The sequence below is a fragment of the Rhineura floridana genome, chromosome 6, assembly GCF_030035675.1.
Source record: "Rhineura floridana isolate rRhiFlo1 chromosome 6, rRhiFlo1.hap2, whole genome shotgun sequence".
NCBI lineage: Eukaryota > Metazoa > Chordata > Lepidosauria > Squamata > Rhineuridae > Rhineura > Rhineura floridana.
Genome location: NC_084485.1, coordinates 15,012,325 through 15,033,002, shown reverse-complemented (window position 1 = coordinate 15,033,002; position 20,678 = coordinate 15,012,325). Strand labels below are relative to the sequence as shown.

Sequence of the window (20,678 nt, the reverse complement as noted above, 5' to 3'; positions counted from 1 at the left end):
AAATATTGTGGTTTTATCATGTTGTACACCGCCCTGGGAGCTGCTAGCTATAGGGCGGTTTAGAAATGCAACTAAATAAATAAATAAATAATAATTTAAGAATTTAACTAGTATTATGTCTTGCACTGATATAAACATTTCCCTTATGGAGGTCATTGCAATTTTATTTGCGCTAGTGTACTTAAATGACTGGAGTGGTGAATCTTTGCCTCTGCCATGAACTTTCTAGGTAGTCTTCAATGAGCCACTATTCATTCAGCTTCAGCCCTCCCCCCCCCCCGCTAATATGGGGATAATACTACTGGCCTACTTTACAGGGCTGATATGAGGATTACTGAGATAATGTATTTGAGGTGTACTGAATAGTCAGATTTTGTTCTGTCTTTTCTTTTATCCGCTTTTTTCACTGTCCAACTTCACATCCATACATAGAGATTGGGAATACCATGGTCTGAATGATCCTGACTTTAATGTTCAGTGATACATCTTTGCATTTGAGGACCTTTTCTAGTTCTCTCATAGCTGCCCTCCCCAGTCCTAAGCAACAACAAGAAGTGGCTGGCATCCAAACAAGGAAAAAAAGGAGGGCAAAAACCAAGATGCTAGAAAAATAAATATTTATTGTGTAGTCAAACCCGACGCGTCTATATTGTTGAAAGCAGTTTGCTCATTTGATGATACTTCCTGCCAGCCTGCATTCCCCTGATGAAGGCCTGAAAATCAACAGGCTGAAACGCGTCAGGTTTGACTACACAATAAGTATTTATTTTTCTAGCATCTTGGTTTTTGCCCTCCTTTTTTTTCTCCCCAGTCCTAGCCTTCATCTGAGTTCTTGATACTGTCTCCATTTTTGTTAATGACTGTGCCGAGGTATTGGTAATCCTTGACAAGTTCACTGTCCTCATTGTCAACTTTGAAGTTACATAAATCTTCTGTTGTCATTACTTTAACAAATCCTCCAAGAAGGAAGCTCCTTTTAACGAAGTCTTTTTAAGGGGGCTTGGAAGCACACTCTGACATAGTCAGAATGTGGTTCCTTCTCTCCTGGATTTCACCTGCTGCAGGCAGCTATCTTACATGTGGTTGGAATGGCGCTCCTTGCTGGGTGGTGCAACACCTCTGCAGTAAACAGTGCTTCGGGTGTCCTGGAAGCACTGTTTACTGCAGATGCACCTGCTCAAGTGTAGGGGAGGATGGCAGAGAGCGAGAGAGACCAAGCACAGGGGGGTGGCGGCAGCGGCTGCCCCTTGCCTGCCTGCTCGAGTGTACAGAAAGGAGAACCATGCTCAATGCTTTAGACTGCTATAGCAAGATGCTACATGATAAAAGAAAAAAAAGGCAAGGCAGGCATCCCTAGATGCATTTTGGAAGAAACCATCAGATGATCTGTCATTTCAGCCATGCGTATTGTAAGTTTTTAATAAAAGGTTTGCTGAAATATGTGGAACTGCGCTTCTTTTTCTGTGGTGTAGGAACCCATCCCTGTTCTTTCCATGTTATATTCCTACCCCTGGTGCCAAAGTTTCTGTTAAAGAAGTAATGTTCAGGAATGTATGTATTTTGTTAACTGAGGTATTACTGTACTATATTTTCACATTTGCTACAGATTCTTCCACCCTTTCCTCTTTGCTGTCCATTTGGTCCTCAAAATAAATCATGCTGGGATCACCCCTTGAAATACATTTGTCATGTTGGGGATGCTTTAACTTGGATTCCTGCATTGGAAGAGGGTTGGACTCAGTGGCCTTTTAGGCCCTTTCCAATTCTATTATTCTATGGCTATTCCACTTAAGCCACTTAGTGCCTTCCAGATGTTTTTGGACTATAACTCCCGTTATTCCTTAACATGAGCCATGCTGGCTGAGGCTAATGGGAGTTGTAGTCAAAAATGTCTGGAGGACACCGTGTTGTGGAAGTCTGACTTAAGCAGTGCAGAAAACACAACATTGCCTATCCAGAAACACTTTATTCTAGCTCCACCTAGTGAAACATGAGCTTTATAGAGATCTCACAAACCTTGTTGTAGCACCTGTATGTGAAGAAGAACTTTCTAATGCTTGGGATGGGGATGGGGTAGCAAACACACTTGCCCAAATGGAAATAGCATGAGGCATTTGGCAACCTTGTTAAGGTGTTGCTCCTCTCCATTGCTGCCCTGAACACGATCCTGGGGCTCAAGGATGATCTCCCACCCATTCTTAAAAAATAAAAAAGGTATGGCCACTCTCTGACTATGGGAGGAGACTCCAGATTTCCTCTGTGCTTACTGAGGATGAAGATGTGTTGAAGACTCTGGAAATGGGCCTTCCCAAACTCATGTTGCTTCTTCTTTGCAAGTTCTTGGGTCACTTGGCACCTGTCACAGAGACCAGCTCGCAACCTTAACAAGTCATTCAAAGAGAAGGCAGATGTCACATTTTTAGAGCAGTGAGGCTGTTCCGGAAGGATGACCTAGAAGAGATCTCCCCCCTTGCATCATTCCTTCTATTTCTAACGTTTGGGTGGCGAGTATCATCGTTTATGAAGCCAAAAATGGCACCACCCGTGCACAAGTGGGAGGCACCAGCAGGCTTGGGACAACCCTGATGTTTTCAGTGGTACAAAAAATGCTTTTAATTGATTTTTAAATTGCAATTTCATCCACAAGAAAGAAAGAAAAGTGAAAAAAGAGAAAAAAACCCTGTCAGTTCCCATTAACAAAACATGTAACCATCTATTTGTTCATTTCAGTTCACACATATAGATGAATATATGCCATCCAAATATCAAAGTTGGTGTTTAGAGAAATTACACTCAAATGTAGCAGGGGGGTTAGGTCATCAAATCATTGTATGATAGCTGGCGGGTATTTGTCCTTCCAGGCTCAAAGTATCACAGCCTCTTAGCGACCATTAGGGCACGCAAAGGTCATTCTTGTTGCCCTGCTGTTAATACCATATAACAGGAAAGCACACGGACATCCACAAAATTCAAGGATTCCACCAACACAAAGTTAATACAGACAACAACTTCAGACCAAAAAGAAAATATCACTGGACTTGCCCATATCATATGCCTCAATGAAGCATTTCTAGCATTGCACCTCCAGCATCAAAAAATCTTAAGGGGGCGAAAAATACCCTCTAAATTCAAGTGCAGTGGGGGTGGGGGTGGTGAGGATCCTCAAAAGAAAAACAAGTGAGGACTGAATTTGCTCAGTGGTCACTGAATGCTGGTTGTATATTAAAGGGGAAAATGGAAAACAGGGGGGGAGGAGTGGCCACTGAGGTCACTTGGGCCTTTAGATGGATCTAGGAGAACTCTAAACAATGCATCTGCTCCTTTAGAGGGAGTACATTTTTTTTAAAAAAAAATCTGCATGAAAATTGCATTCAAACACATTTCTAAATATATTTTGCTCTCAAAATATACCTTTAAAATGCATTTTCACATTCCTTTTTGACACGAGGACAGCATCGAACCATCCAGGGAGTGTAAAACCCAGTGGATAACTGTGTACACACCCCACATTTAAAGCACATTCAAAGCACATTATTTTCCCCCAAACAATCCTGGGAACTGTAGTTTACACCTCACAGAGCTACAATTTCCAGCACCCTTAAAAAAAGTCATCTACCAGAATTCTTGGGGGGGGGAATAATGCCCTTGAAATGTATTTGTTTGGGAGATGCATATCAATTTTGTTTGTACTGGGATTCACAAAGATCTTATTCCTCAAGCTCTCCCATGGAAATTGGGGCAGGGGGAGTGGAGTTGATGGAAGCAGAAAAAGCCTGGTGGGCAGCACCAGCTGTTTTACCTGTTTTCCAGCACTTTCACATTTTCTTTAAGGGCTTTCTGCTGTTCTCGTAGCTGGTGGTTTTTAGCAAACAGCTCTTCGATTCTCTGGGTATCACTAATTCAGGATGAGAAACAAGGGACAGAATGAGAAGGAAGGTAGATTCCCACATCCTTAAACAACATAGGAACAGTGGTGGCTTCAGCATCTTGGACAGCTCCTTGAAAGTTTGGACTAAAACCCAGAGTGGATTTCACTGCCCCAATGACATGGAACCACCAGCTACCACTGCTGGTGCCTCATACTGAGCCAATCCAGCTCAGTACTACCTACACTAGGGGTGGGGAATCTTTTTGGCCTGGTGGGCCAGATTGTTATCTGTCCCCATCCCTACAGATAAAATCTGACAGGTGAGTGGAACAAGTCACCTGTCAATCACCTGATGTCACTATGAAATCAGATTACTGACAGATGACTTGTTCCACCCGCTTGTCAAAGTTCCTTGCGTGGTCCTTCCTAAGAGTCTGACAGCTTATTGTCGTGAACCGCAGCTGAACGGGCTTTGCCATCTCTATGCTTAGCAAAGCACTGAGTGCAGGGCTGGCAAAGCTGCTTTCTGCAAGGATTGGCTGTGCAACTGATGGGGAATTAAGTCATGGGAGGTGATGTAAACCCTGCTTTCCGAAGGGATTGGCTGCGTGATGAGTTCCCAAAGATAAGATGTAGAGTGTGGGGCAGGTGGGATGGTTTGGAGAAAACGGCTTTGTGGGCCAAATTGGGGCCCATGCTAGGCCAAATTTGGCCTGAAGGATGGTGATTCCCCACTCCCTTGTCTACACAGACTGGCAGCAGCTCTCCAGGATTTCAGGCAGGAGACATTCTCAGCCATCTCAGCCTTATCTGCAGATGCCAAGGACTAAACCTGGGACATTTTGTGAGCATAGCAGATGGTCTACCATGGAGCTATGCCCTTCCCCAAGCAATTTGTTGTCAGCAGTGGGATTCAAACCTACACCTCCAAGGGAGACCATGACCTGGCTGTGCCTTATGTGTGAACTGGCCCAGGACATAGCTAACGTGGCACACTGGACTACAATTCCCATCATACCTGACCATTGGCCTTGCTCTTTGGAGCTGATGGGAGTTGGAATTCACAAACATCTGTGAGCCCTTGGCTAAGGCCATCTGAGCCCAACCATCACAGTAGAGCAAAAAGAGAAGAACATCTGCTTCACTCACCGGCATCTCTCATTGGTTAGCTCATTCAGTTTTGTTTGCAGGCCTGAAAGAGATAAAGAAGGTTCACCTAAGATTCTTGCTGCATGTCACATGGCACTGCAAATGTTACATGATACTTCCATGCATAGGAGTTAAGGTGGCTTTCATGGGAATCGGCTAGCTGACACCACTGAAGGCTGGTCCATCAGGGCGAATAGGACACTGCCCCATCAACCACAGCCTGGCCTCAGCCATCCCTCACCAATCTGCCTTGCTGCTTACAAGAAGTCCAGGGGGCGACTCTGGCTGGCAGCTTCCTCCAACTCTACTATTCTATGATTCCTCCTTAGTCTGAGTTTTGCTTATGTGGAACTCAGCAGGGAGGAAGATGGAGACAAACCTAGAATTAGTTGACTGCTCCCTGCCATTGGCTCTGGCTCCACCTACTGTTGGGCTCCCTGCCTTCCGCCCCACCAGTCATAATGGATACCAGCCACTACCGGCTGACACCCTCACCTGAAAATTTTATTCACAGCAAATTCACTTACTAAAGTAGATCACTTTGCCAAAGTACAAATACCCAGGGGATTCCATCTGTGGCTGCAGTTCATCCTGCAGTTGGAAGGGAGAAAGGGAGGCAAGGCTTTCCCTTTGGCTTGTTGGACTAACACGCTCCCCACTTCTTAAAAAGTCTTCTGATAGTAAAGAATCACAGAAGAGGGCTAGACTTAGAGCAGGCTGGCTTGTTCAGTTCCAGAGCTTAAATCTGCCTCACAAGGTTGTGATAGGGATAAAAGGGGAGGAGGGCTCACGTATGTTACCTGGAGCTCTTGGGGGGGGGGGAAAGGGATGAATGAAAATGAAATAAATGAATAGATAGATATTGATTTATTTAAAACATTTTAATCCTGAATTTGTATGACTGAGTACATACCATACATTTACAGCACACGATTTCCCCCAAAGAATCCTGGGAATTGTAGTTTACTTCTCATAGACCCACAGTTCCCAGCACCCTTAACAAACTACAGAACCCAGGATTCTTTGGGGGAAGTCATGTGCTTTCAATATGTTTTAAATGTATGGTGTCATGTGCATGCAGCCAATGTATGGTTGCCACAGAGTCTTACCATACAGAAACTCAAAACACAAGCATAATTTCCAAAATAAAGATGACTAAGAGCAACATTGGAACAGTAGCATTAGGAACAAATAAAAACCAAACACCTCCCCCAACAGTTCATTCACTATACCCTGCCCAAAGCCTGGGAGAATAACGGCACTATTTCTGAGTGTGATTCAATCACATGACGGCAAATTAAGGTTGTGCAATTAAAGTCAATTGCGAGGTCTTGCACAACAAGGTCTGATTCACCCAAATATCGGACTTTTTGCAATAAGGCAAGTGAGAGGAAAATGCACTGAAAAGTGTGGGACAATGCTTGATGGAACATCATATAATCTTCCCTCAAACAAATCAGAATGAATGCTTGATATCAGCCAACATTGTCTAACCTCCCTGCAAACAAATAAGGATGCATGCACAATAAACAAATTGTCTGTAAGTAACATAGAACTGCTTTCACCTGGCACATAAAATTTAAGATAGATGGCAGTGACTATGTCTGGGCAAGGCATCTTAATCTAATCAATCGGTTAAACATTGCAGCCCTACTTTGAGTTAAGGCTTCCCAAACTCCTTCTTACCCTGGACCTCCTTCTCATGTATTTCCTTGAGTTTGTTCAAGAAGTCAGTAAAGTTTTCTGTAGCCATGATGATCTGTGTGTTGTCACATGGGTATGTCCAATTTTGTAGGACAGAAATAAAACCAGATACATCCACTTTAGTTTTTCTCCATCTCCCAGTCTATAGTAGAAAACAGAAGAATGAATAAATGTAATGAACATCAAACCAGTCAATGGGTATTTTTAGCACTGTAGACCTCCCTCTGCAATAAACAGGTACGCAGCTCTTCTTTCAGTGCTAAAAAATCATTTCTATTCACTTGGTTCACAAATGATGATCCTTATGGGTGCCTCTCTTAGAAGTGCCATCTTAGAGACTTTTCACATTAATTTTTCTTCAGTAACAGCATATGTAATTGCCAACTGATACCCGAATGGAGCCAGGAATTGGAGCCCTGGAAGTCAGGAGGCAGACCTTTCACCAATGTTCCTGGGCTAGTGAGCAGATATGGGATTCTGAGTAAGTGCCATGGACACCAGACACAGAATAGCTGCCTTAGCAGCCTGGCATATCACAAAATGGCTGCCATAGGGCGTGTGCACAGCACAAAATGGCTGTTGTGGAGCATTGCATAGTACAAAATGGCGGTGGTAGGGCCATGGCATAGCCCCAATGGCTGCCACATCTAAAAGAGCAGAAAAATTGGCAGGACTACAAAATGATGACAGGCATGTCTCTTCATCAGGTGCACTATCAATGGGGGGAAAGGGAGCCATATCAGCCACTTACAGATAAGAATTTTGCACTTCTCTATTCAGAGTGTAAAGAAGGGTGGCTGTCCAATCCTGGCAACCCAATGAAATGCGGGCATGTTTAAGGGGTGGTTTTTAATGTAGGAGAGGCCAAGCCAGTTGAAACAGGAACTCAACAGGAAGAACAAGCAGTGTCTCATGCACTGTGGATTTTTGAGGGGATATTTATTGAGACCTTTCGCCAATGCCATAGGAGGTAGTGACAAGAACATTGGTGTCTGTGGGTGGCACACTAGTGACCTATGTACTGGAAGAAACAGACTGAATAGCAAAACCTTTTTGTGTGGTTTGTGATTGGTGCTGGCAGATATGGTAGGTGGAACGTCTTCCATGCTAAGGCATGTTGAATGAGCTACCAAGCCACAACGGTGCTTGGCCACCGCCCATCTCACTTCTTCAGTTCAACAGAGAGAGTCTTTGGTGGCAGCAGGGGGGATGTGGAAGAGATACATGCGTGCAAAGACACCACAGTTTCTCACACAGCAGCAGGTGCACTGGTGTGCTGATGATGGTGAGCTCACCTACCCAGATTTTTAGTGCAGATACGGGCTTCACAGCTCACGCATTTGCACCAAGTGGAAACGATGCTCTGGACTGTCACTTAAAATAAAACAAATTCTTGCTTTGCTAATGAAAATTCAGGCAACCAGCTCAAGGGCGTTCCTGCCTCACACCTTCTTCCTTGGAAAAGTCTTCAGTTGGTGTCTTCCAGGGGGAGAGAGCTGGTAGACCACGTGCGCAGGGGTGCCCAATAGGAGGGGAAGAACCAGCCTAATATTTAGGGGGCTCCTCCACTCCCTCTTCTCCCTCTTATCTGCAGCTGACATGCCCCCCTCCCTACATTGTGGGCTTTGATAAATCACCATCTCTGGGGTTGAGAAGGAATTTAGGGGGGAGCCCCTGACTGGCATTTGGGGCTCCATTTTTCACTTACCTCACACTGAAAGGCATTGTTTTGATTTGGTCTATGTGGCATTCAGTGCAGGCAGGTAAGGGAAAGTAAGGCATCATTTGACAGCCACTCTGAAACATTTGTGGGTTAGTAGGAGGCACTCAAGTGATCTCCCACAGTCTGAGCCTTGGGGGTTGCTTGGGGGTGCCCTTGGGGCTTGGTGTGTGCACCGTAGTGAACTCTGGACAGAGGGGCCTGGATGCCCATATAAGGTTCAGATATCCAAGGCTGACTTAGCAAGGAAAGAGAAGTTTCTCCCAGTCCTTGGCTGGGGAGTCAGCAATGCAGTTGTTGACGTTCCCAGGGTCTCGCTGGATGCCTTCCTCATCGACATTCATTTAATTCCACCTGCCCGCTCTTATCTTATTGGCTGCTTGTTGCAGATCTTCCATTTGTTATACTTAAATAAATATAACCTTTCCCCATCTACATTGTGTCGTGAGTAGTCTTTCAGAATGTGTTGCTAAAATTCTGACTTCCATACAAAACAATCTGGCAGTTGTCTCAAATCAAAATAATAGCTGGACTGTTTCATTTTTCCTATGTGCTTAGCAATCCTTACAACACAATCTTTTGTACTGCTCTCCATATCAGTGCAGATGCTGTTTTGCAGGCATATTGTGGGTGCCCTTCCTTTATGATAATTTGTTTTTTTAACATTTGGGGCCATTCAGATCCATGTCTCTGTTTTAACCAAAAAATCCAAGGCAGCTCAGAATCAGATTAAAAATGATCGAAAACATCCCAAAACCTCCAAACTAATACACAGACAAATAATTTAAAAACAGACAAGAGCCGCAAATAAAACTAACAGTTATCCGCAGAGAAAAGCCAGGGATAATTCAGCCTCAGGATAAATGTCAGCTGGAATAATTTGGTATTGGGAATCACAGCTCAGTGGCTTTACATGCAAAAGAGTCAGATTCAATCCCTGGTATCTTCAGTTGAAAGGACCAGGAGACACCTGATGTGAAAGACCCCTGCCTAAGACCCTAAAAATCCACTCTCAGTCGGAGTAGACTGGGGTCGCCAACTGATGCCCATGAGTGCAGTTGAGCCCTTAAGGTCTTTTCCTGTTGCTCACAAAGCACCTTAGGCTCTCCGCTCATGGCCCCTTTGGTCATGAGATGGTGAGAATGGTTACCTTTTCTTCCATGAAAAGTTACAGAGCTGAAGAGGGAAGCTGAAAGAGTGACACACTTTCCCAGTATCTGTTTCATTTCTAACACCTTCCCCAGTGAGGTGTGTCTGTCTCCATCGCTATTGACTTTCAGGAGGAAGTTGAAAACATTCCAGTTTACCCAAGGATTTGATGGCTGATGGGGACCACTCCTGGCAACCTGGGAATCAATGGATGGAAGAAGGTTTTTGAACTGTAACGGGGTTTTAGAATGCTTTAACTGTTTTTAGAAAGCTTTTCTTTTTGTTGCTGTTAATTGTTTTCTTACGCTTGCCACCCTGGGCTCCTTTGCAATAGTGTGATACAAATTTAATAACAACAATAGCAACAATAGCAACAACAATAATAATACCCCAAACCCTTAGAAAGGCTAAGCGTGTGCATGCATGTTCTTTCTTTCTTTCTTTGTGTGGAGGTTGATCTGGGGAGAGAAAAAAACAGAGGAGGTGGTGCCCATTGCTCCCACTAAAAAATCAAAATGTGCCTACAGACGTAAGAAGATTGATGAGCCCTGGAGTAGACAGAACTGGGGTCTAGAGAATGACAAATGGTCTGACCTAGTATAAGGGCATAGAATAGTAGACTTGAAGGGGCCTATAAGGCCATTAATGCTCCTAACAGAAATATCTTTTGAAAGACAGTGGGGAAGGGGACCAGATGGAGTTCTTTGAACAAGGAGTTCCATAACTTGAGTGCTAACAGGGGGGCCAGACCTCTAACAGAGGAAAGATGTACAAAAGGATTTTTCCTGCTTGGTATCAGTAGCCAGAAACTATCACGGGGGGGGGGAGAGTTCTTTTAGGATCTTGATCAAGTTTTTATTTATGTATTTAAATATTCATAAACCATACTTTCATAGAAAATATAACAAGACATTGCAGAACTTAAAAACAATACTAAAATAACATCAGTAAAAAACAACATCTCAATGAAATCTGGTTGGTAAAAAAAAGAGAATAAAACATGTTCCAAAGGCCTGTCTGAACTATAAAGTCTAAAAGAAAGCAGAGATGACTGCGCTAAATTTTTATTGGCAAAGAGTTCCACAGGGCAGGACCTGCTGTACTAAAGGCTCAGTCTCTAGTGAAGGCCGACCGAATCTCAGGGACATGGGGAAACACCAAAAGTGCCTCATCAGAAGACCTGAATCAGGTGGTTCTTAAAGTGAATTGGGCTCAACTTGTTTTAGACTTTGCAAATTTACACAAGAACTTTCAACATGGACTGGAAGCAAACTGGCAATTCGTGCAGCACTCTCAGCAAAAGAGTAACATTTTGCCAGTAAACAGGACTTTAAGCGGAGCCTAGAAACAGACTAGTAGCGTAGCCAGCAAAGTTGAAATAACATAAGAAGAGCCTGCTGGATCAGGCCAATGGCCCATCTAATCCAGCATCCTGTTCTCACAGTGGCCAACCAGAGGCCTATTGGAAGCCCACAAGCAGGACCTGAGCGCAAGAACACTCTGTCCTCCTGCAGTTTCCAGCAACTGGTTTTTGAAAGCATGCTGCCTCTGACGTGAAGGGAGAACATAGCCATCATGACTAGTGACCACTGATAGCCTTCTTCTCCATGAATTTGTCTAATCCTCTTTTAAAGCCATCCAAGTTGGTGACCATCCATCGCTTGTGGGATTGAATTCCATCTGCGATGTGAAGAAGTTCTTTCTTTTGTCTGTCCTGAATCTTCCAACATTCAGTTTCATTGGATGTCCACGAGTTCTAGTGTTATGAAAAGGGGGGGGGGAAGAAACTTTTGTCCATCTACTTTCTCCAATTGCTTCAGCATTTTGTATGAGCTGAAGTTTCCAAACACCTTCCAAAGACCACCTCGTGTAGACAGCAGTCCAGCCTTAAGCAGTGGAGGCTGGCCCGTTAGGGCAAATAGGGCAGTGCCCCACCAACCTCAGTCTGACCTCAGCCTGCCCCACCTGCCTGCCTTCTTACTTCGCAACTAGTCCCATGGTTGGAACTGCTTGTCAGTTTCCTCCTCCTTCGTCTCAGTGTTGGCCCTTATAGGAGGGAGGAGGCTGGCTCTGTCGCATTAGCCACAGCTGCCACAGATAATTCAGGAGCAAAGCAAGGTCAAGTTCCACCCCCGAACTGTGAACCTGATTCCCCCCCCCCCGGGGAAGTGCAATTCCATCCAAAACAAACCGGGCTCCTATTCCCTGATTAACAATCCTATGTCCAGAAGCATTTCTATCTTGTCTGGATTAAGCTTCCATGTATTTGCCTCCAAATGTATCTATGTAATAGGAATTGCACCTGCTATGTCTTGCATTTTCTGTACAGGCAGAGGTCTGTACTAAAGTCAGAGCTTGGAAAAGTTACTTTTTTTGAACTACAACTCCCATCAGCCCAATCCAGTGGCCATGCTGGCTGGGGCTGATGGGAGCTGTAGTTTAAAAAAGTAACTTTTCCAAGCTCTGACTAAAGTTGCCCTAAAAACTATAGTAATTATGATTATATTCATACAGTGCCATCTTTGTGCATGGCAATTTACAAAGAGTGACACTGGGTAGTTTACACATGTTTGAAGTCCAGAAACACCCAAGGAAGCCAGTCTTGTAAATAAGCTCACAACAGCTACCAACAATGCCTCCCGTCAAAGTTTACTGGCCTAGCTGCCTGCTCATACTGATGCCAGTTCTGTGTACCATATTAACAGTTTTAAAGAGAACAAGCCACTTGTGTCCAGATTATATTTATTTATATCTATTAAAACTCATAGTTGACTAGTTCCCTGGAGAAAGATTTTAACTCACCCTAGGTGAATAGGAAAGCAGCTCATTACAAGTCTTAAGTAAACTCTGTGTGGTTGGTAGGGGAAGAGGAATTACATTCTAAACTACCGGCTTGTCATGGACAAGTATTAAGTTTGCACGGATGTCTTTTAGACACTTGCCTTAATCATGACCCTTAAGTGGTATTTTATTTCCCTGGTGATATTCAAAAGGTGTCATTATTAGTTTCAAAGGCTTTGCCAATCCCATTCAGGGCCATTGGCAGAGTTTGATGGGAAAGGCTTTTATAAAGACAAATCTTTCCAGGAAGCTCAAATTGCATTAATACCTGTGGCTAGAACTCCACCCTGGCTCTCTAAAGGCAGCACATGCATCTGTGGGTTCAATAAGTCGAAAACAAAGAGTTTTTTTTCCTTTTAAAAGAGCACCTTTAAGTTTTGCAACCAACAACACCCCAACATTTCAGAGACCCGTTAATCATTTCGGAGGGACTACTTTGCCTTGGTGGCATTTTCCTAAAGTCGTTCCTAATCTGCCATAGTGGAGTTTCCTGACTTCTGAATGAAATTGCTGTGGAATATTACGCGGAGAAGTAATTTGATAGCTGGTTGCTAAACAGGAATAATGACTCTCATCAGCCAAGCAGTGCTCTTGCAAAGAAAAAGAGATTGAGTCTAAGGTGGAGAGACAGATTTTAGGCAAGCATTCTGCACTCATTTAATCTGAGCACATTCTACCTATTTAACCTGTATGTTATACCACACTGGGGTGGGGGGAATCGCAGTGCCTGGAGAAGAGATGGTTAATCCTTCCCTCCCCACCTCCCACCCATCTGAAAATCACCCCTCCCTGTTTGGCAATTAGGCTTAGAAAGATGTTCCCCGAAAGAATCCTGGGAACTGTAGTTTGTTAAGGCTGCTGGGAATGGTAGCTCCATGAGAGCTAAACTACAGTTCCCAGGATTCTTGGGGAAAGCCATGTGCTTTAAATGTATGGCATGTATGTGGACTTATTGCTGCATGGGGAAGGCTGAGGAGGAGAGGCTGTGGGCTGGATCTAGACATGCTGCGGGCCTCATCTGGCCCATGGTCTGGTAGTTCCCAACCTCCGCTGCATATAATACAAAATGTTTCCACCTGATTCCTTATGCTCTGTCTTGAGCACTGAGGTCCTCTAATGGGGCACTGTTGCTGGTCCCACATGCCCCTGAGGTTTGGTGGGCCTGTACCAGGGCCTGGGGCTTTGGTGAGGCTGGCCCTGCCCTGTGGAACTCCTTGCCAATAGAGGTTTGGCAGGAGCCATCCCTGCTCATTTTTAGATGTCTTCTAAAACCTGTATCATCGAGACAAGCTTTGCAAATCAGAGATTCTTTTCCAGTCAGCTCTCACTGATGTGTTTGATGTTTTTACTGTTTTTATTATAATAGTGTGTTTTTAGTCTGCAAACCACCTTGTGATATATATATATATAGAAATAGTTTAAATAAGGAAATATTAAGATGACTTATACAGTACCGTCAATGTACATGGCACTCTATGTTAACCACTTCTGTTTGCTTTAACGTGATACACATAGGGACACATCACTGCCCTGAGGAATAGCATGGCCCTGGACTAGGAATTCTTGGATACAGGAGCCCTGGGGAGGAGATGGATCCACTCTCCGGTCCTTTCCCCATGTGAATCCACCGGCACAGGAGCCTCCATCTCATCCCCTGAACCCCAAGGAGGCATCTCTGCTACTGGACCCTGATGACTGGACCACAGACTCCTCAGAGGATCAGGAGGGTCATGAGATGCTTTCCCCAAAACATTGCGAGATCTCACTGGCTAGAAAAAGTAAACTGTTGCAGGAAAAGATACTGGTCCTTAAAGTGGCCAGGTGCAACACTTGGGGGGCAGGGCGGGGAGCTCCATCTTGATTACCTAGCCCACACTATAAAGCGATGCCAGTTGTGCTAGAGATACTGTTGTGACAACTTGCAGGGTAGAGACACGCTTACTGTTGTGCCGGTTCCAGTGTGTCTCCATTCTTTTCTGAAAACGGGCAAAAAAGACTAGTCAAATCCTGCCCCTTTTCATTCTAAAACCTGGTTGGATCAGCTCAAGAGAATTTTTTTAAAAAAAAAATCAGCTTCAGATCAATGTTGCAACCGATTGGTAGAGTGGCCAACGGAAACGCTCTGCTGTAGGCTCAGGCAGAGACAGTGATTGGCCCAACACTTTGCTGTGGGCAGTCCTGAAAGATCTGAAGTCAGCAGTAGGGAAGGGAGGTGTGGCCAGCCGAGGGCAGAGTCGCTTCAAAGCACAGCCAGAAAAACCATTCTTGCTGCTTTTGAAGCAACTAGTGCACCCACGGCAGTAGTTTCTGTCTTAACTCTGGGATCACTAAGGTCACTTCACACCATACATTTATTCCACTATTCCCCTCGCTGGATCGTCACCTTATAGTGGTGAGTGGGCTTGAGTGTTCCAATGAACCCTGTGAGTGATGCTGTTGGGAGTCATGTACTCCCAGCAGGGTCACCCACGGCGGTAAGGTCAAGGGAGAGGAACCAGACAAAGAATGATCCAAGAAAGTCCTCAATGGCAGAACAGGCGGAGGATAACAATGTGTACGTTACAACGGCTGTGAAGGCGGATGAAGGCTGCAGCAGATAAAAGACTTCCAATTGTCGTGGTATCCCATGCCATTGGATCAAAGCCTTTTTCTGTCAAGATTGTGTGTTGATCTCTGTGCACTGATCTCCCCACATAAAACATATTCATGCACAGGCGTCTTCCAAGCACCTTACCTTGGAAGACAATCTTACTCGGCCATGAGTAATCGCCAGTAAAGTATTCCACTATTATTCCTCTGTATGCCACTTTCAATAGACATGGCTTCCTCCAAAGAATTGTGGGAAGTATAGTTTGTGAAGGGTGCTGAGAGTTGTTAGGAGACCCCTATTCCCCTCTAAGGGCTGCAAGTCTCAGAGTGGTTTATTTTATTTTATTTATTACTTATTAAATTTATAACTTGCCCTTCCTCCTAGAAGGAGCCAGGGCGACAAACAAAAACACTCTAAAACATCTTAAAAACAAAAGACTTAAAACATATTTTTTTAAAAATCTTTAAACACATATTAAAACAATCATCTTTAAAACCATCTTTAAAAAAGCCTTAAAAACATCTATAAAAGTAATTCCAATGTTTAACAGTCAATCCCTCTTCCCAGGGAACTCTGGGCAGAGAGATACAGGGGAGGGTAGATAAACCTCTTCCAAGGCATCTAAAGGCAGCACACAGATAGGTTGCAGGGTGCAAGAAAGGACAAATATCTGGTAAGCCTGCAAATAATGGATATGAATTCTTGTTTTAGAACATGTCAGCAAACTAACAGAGAAGTGTTTCCTTTAGAAAGTCAAGAAATTGCAAAACACAATTATGTTTATTCATTGCTTCTTATTTTGCCTGATGCATATTCGATTCTATAAACTGAGATAACAGGATTGTATAATCAATGGAAGGGAAACAAATTATCTGTGGAAATGAATTGCAATGATATCCCCATAAACTTGCAAACACTCCTGAGTGATGATGGGTCAATGTTCCTCCATTTTATATAATGATCATGCAAATAAAGAATTTATTTATGAGTTCTGGGCATGAGGCAAACAATGAGGGTCCTTAATTGAGTTGCCCTTTGTCTTAAACATTATTTATAGGAATGGTGTCAAGATCGGTGCTGTATGTTATTTGAAGGGGGGAAAAGCCTGTTTTATCTTGCTAACTATGTGAGCCCAATTGGACGTTTCCTAATGGAGAATGTAAAAATAAAAAGCTGATCCTGATGCCTGCAGGAAACAACACATAATGAAAGTTGTAGCTGTTTTCTATATAATCAAAGCCAGATCCTAGGATTGTGGCCAATTAAGTCATCCCATTCGCACAAGGACTTCCACTTGTGCAACAGAACTTCCCCTCCCTATCCTTCGCCCACACCTCCCACATCTGATCCGGGTTTTCCCCCAACCCACCGGACCATATTTCACCAGAGCTGAAGAGTCACCTCTTTACCCTGGCCTTCCATAAAATCAAAGAATAGTAGAGTTGGAAGGGGCCCATAAGGCCATCCGGTCCAACCCCTGCTCAATGCAGGACACCTGAGAGAGATATATTTTAGGATCCAACCTACATTTGTGATTGTAATTTGTTTTAAACTGTTTTTAATGTATTTTAAATTGTTGTAACCCCCCCCCCCGGGATCTTAGGGTAACGGGTGGGTAATTAACAAAAACATAATATTTGGGGGGGTGGGCAACATGCAGGAAAAGAAGGAGGGGAAGTTCCATTGTGCAAACGAAAGTCCTTGTACAAACAGGATAACTGCTGGATCCTAGAAGAAATACAGGGAGCTGCCTTATATAGAGTCAGATTCACTGACCCATCTAGCTCAGTATTGTCTACACTGACTGGCAGCAGCTCTCCAGGGTTTCAGACAGGGAGCGTCTCTTAGCCCTATCTGGAGATGCTGGGGATTGAACCTGTCACCTTCTGCATGCAAGGCAGATGCTCTGCCACTGAGCTGTGGCCCTTTTCTTTTAGTGTTTTGCCACACCAAGAAATAGGAACCCAGTGCAGATAAAGGGGTATGGCTATGTGAGTATGTGTTCTTAGAATGGAGACAGTCCATCATCATCATTTCATTATATTAACATTCCCTCTACTTCCAGAGTTCAAATGTGAGTATGGATCACTATGTAGCCAAAACAACACCATCCACACACAAGAGGGAGATATCAGCAGTCTTAGGGATAGCCTAAGTTTTGAAGAAGTGCAAAAAAATATTTAGGAGGGGAGAAACCCTTTTTATTGAAGATGTTTTTAAAGCTTTTGTACAAAATGTTTTGTTTTAATGTATTTTAAGGTCTGTTTTTATGATGTTTTAAAGTGTTTTTAGTGCTTTTGTTTGCCGCCCTGGGCTCCTGCTGGGAGGAAGGGCGGGATACAAATTAAATAATAAATACATGAAATAAATAAAAACCCTAAAAAGGAGGGGAGTAACCCTCACATGGACCAGTGAGGACTGGGCATCAAATGCTGAATGACTGTTGGGTGGTGGGATGGGCCTAAAACTGGGTGGGAGGTAGAGTGGAGGGGGGCACGGGTGACTGACTGGAACCCTGAGCAAGAGGACTCCACATTGCAACATTTTGTTGCAGGTCTCACTTGTAGGGATATAAGAACAGCCCTGCTGGGTCAGATCAAAAGTCCAACTAGTCCAGTATCCTGCTTCCCATAGCAGCCAATCAGATGCTTCTGGAAAGCCGAGAGGCAGGGCGTAAAGGCAACAGCCCTCTCCTACTGTTGCTCCCTAACAGCCCATATATACACTACATCTGAATATGTACTGCTGGCTGCATGCTATGTTAGATTTTATAGCGTGACGGCTTTGTTTGCGTGTTTGATCACTTAAAAATCTTAACGTAAGCTGCTCAGAGAAAATTTTCTTATTGGGCAGCCTATATATGCAGTAAATAAAAATGGAAATGTTGGGAGTTGCTACTCCATTGATCTGTGCCTCTCTATTCACAAAAGGTCAGTGCGCCAAATAACTGAGCTGCTTGCTGATTTTATTTATTTATATGATACATTTATATCCCACTTTCTAGTGTTAACGCACGAGTCAGGGCAACTAACAGCAATTAAGATCAACTATAAAATTGAACAGTGCTCTAAAAATACAGTGTGAAATGAGACATCGAGGTCTGGTCCATGAGGGCAAGCAGAGCACTGCCCTCCCAACTTCAGTCTGCCCTCAGCCAGCCCCCACTTGCCTGCCTGCTGTCTTACAAACAGTCAAGGGGTGGCCCTGGCTGTCAGATTTCCATTCCAGTCTCACGTTTGCCCTTGTCGAACTCAGCAGGAAGGAGGATGGGGACAAACCTAGAAATAACTGACTCCACTTGTCATTGGCTCTTCCTACCGTTGGGCTCCCAGCCTTCCACTCTACCAGTCCCAATAGGGACCAACCACCACCGAAACGACATGAAAGGATTATGTCACAGAGAAGCCAAGAGCTCAGTCCTTGAAGGACTTAATTCAGGAGATATTACCTTGGTCGTGCATTTTTGGAGTTTTACCGGAGTGCCCACATCGCTGAACTTCGCCTGTCAGTGCAATGAGGCCAGCTCATTGCAGCTCTAATAATAGCTGTCTGAGTGAGATACATAACTGACCACTTCTGTCAAGCCTGCCTCTCTCTGCCAGCCTTTCGTGCAAAGGCCCACATGCAGCAAGCGGAAGAAATAAATCTGAAACGGATGACTAATGAAGTATCGTCAATGCAAAAACCCAAGATCCTTGACTGGAGATGGCATTTTCAAGGCACCACAAAGCTGATTCTTCCTCTTCAGCTCTCTGCCCACATTTACCTCCTTGCTCTACAATTCTGGTAAGATCTCACATGAATCAGGCCAGGCCAGCCTTGGGCTGGGAAATGCCTCAGGAATGCTCAGATGCTGGAGGATTAGCCTTTCTAATGTGGCATCTGTTCCTCTGAGTCACCAGACTGCTGGCACTACTGATAATTTCATCTTCATCTAGACTGAGTGTGCAGGGCTGGATTAATCGTTATACTAGGTATGCTGTTGAGCAGGGGTGGTTAACCTGTAGCATCTCCAGATGATGTTGGAGTGCAATTTCTAACAGCCCCAGCCAGCATATCACAGCCAATGGTCAGGGATGATGGAACCACCTGAATGAAGTTTGCAGAGCACTGGTGGTCCACGGGCCCCAGTTTGGGAACCCCTGAGTTAAACCATCAAGATGACCACAGAGCGACAACGGGGGTAGAGAAATGGGAAAAAGCTAAAATGGTCCTGGGGGGCAGAGCAGGGTGTGTCATGTGTGAAAACAGGGGAGGGGAGGCAAAATTGCCTTGCAGCAAGTAGTAGGGCAAGCAAGTCCAGGGGACAAGATGAATGGAGGGATGATGTAAATTATGATGGAAGGGGAGGGGAGGGCTGGTCCCTGCAGGAGCAAGGGGCTTTGATGGGGTCTGGCTGGCCCGCTTTTGCCTGGGTGTGCGGTAGGTCAACTTCTCTGCTGGGGAAACGACAGGAACATGGGAAGGTGTCTTAGACAGAAAACAGGGAGAGGGGAAATGGAATGGAATATCGGGAAAAAGGTCATTATAGCTGGCTGGCATACTGGACCGGAGTACTCCACAATCCAATGTGCTACTTGCATATACCACTAGCTCCAAAGTTCAGGGGGAGAGTGCTGCCATCACTTGCATAGCCAAAACAGCACTCCCCAGGCTCGAGAGGGAGGCATCAGCAAGCCTGATGGAATCCCAAGACTTCCAGAAATACAGAAAATAATTAGGAAAGAACCCAAAGGGGCAGGTGGGGAGAGAAACCCCCAGTACAGCCAGATGAGGTGGTATCCTGTGCTGTTGTTCCGCTTGTGCAACAGAAATTCCCCCTTCTCTCATTTCTCTTGCAGCCCTTCATGCACCCTCGAAATCTGCTCCAGAGCAGATTTTGGGTGTGCACAAGGAGAGGGAAGGGAAGTCCCATTGCGTGAGGGGAACTCTGCGCATTCAGCACTGGATACAACCCTGAGTGTGCAAGGTGGCCACAGAATGCTACTTTTTCAAAAAAACTGGGGCGGGGGGGAGGAAAGGGAAGGGAATGGAGTGGCTGAAATTTTGATCAGGGAGAGCACTCCACACTGCAATGTTTGTTTCAGGTCATTAATAATATTTGTAAATTAACAGATAGGGCAGAAAGCACCATACATCTCCACTGATCTTTCATCCAAAAGGAGATGAGACTCAATAGTGCTTCCTCTAGAACACCTTTACCAACCTGGTGCCTTCCAGATGATTTGGACTACAACTCCCATCAACCCCAGCCAGCACAGCCGAGGTGTAGTCCAAGCCATCTAGAGGGCACCTGCTTGGCAAAGACTGCTCTGGAATTTCTCACAGCTTGGGGTGATGGGGAGGGCAAAGCATCATTGTCAAGCCAGAGAGGGAAACTTTTTTTTTTTTTGGTCAAATGTTGCATTCCTCCAGGTTAATTTGTCGGAGACCACATGCTAGCAGTGGGTGGGGTCACCTCTTTTCTCTATCACCTCTCTCTCTGCCACCACGTTTTCTCTCTCATTCTGCCACCCCCTTTTCCTGCTTCCCCTTCGAACCCCATGCCCCATGGCTAACATCAGGTGTCAGAATTGTTGGGCATCCAATGAAGCTTGTGCTTCAAAATGGTCCCCACTACTGACCACCAAAGCCCTCTGGACCTGTTGCAGCTCCTC

General features: G+C 44.7%; 1 protein-coding gene across 5 annotated transcripts in view; it reads right to left on the bottom strand.

Annotated features, from left to right (window-relative positions):
* The window catches only part of RBBP8NL (RBBP8 N-terminal like), a 61,719-nt gene that overhangs the window by 30,892 nt on the left and 10,149 nt on the right, over positions 1-20,678 (bottom strand). For 3 of the 5 annotated variants that reach the window (XM_061631068.1, XM_061631072.1, XM_061631073.1), the window contains exons 2-6: positions 9,592-9,787; positions 6,704-6,863; positions 5,018-5,060; positions 3,800-3,895; positions 2,268-2,380 (exon numbers count right to left, since the gene is read on the bottom strand). In XM_061631068.1, coding sequence (XP_061487052.1) covers positions 2,268-2,380; positions 3,800-3,895; positions 5,018-5,060; positions 6,704-6,863; positions 9,592-9,603 — 424 coding nt within the window. In that variant the 5' untranslated portion in view covers positions 9,604-9,787. The remainder of the gene's footprint in view (positions 1-2,267; positions 2,381-3,799; positions 3,896-5,017; positions 5,061-6,703; positions 6,864-9,591; positions 9,788-20,678) is intronic. The other 2 variants (XM_061631071.1, XM_061631069.1) reach the window with 2 other exon arrangements.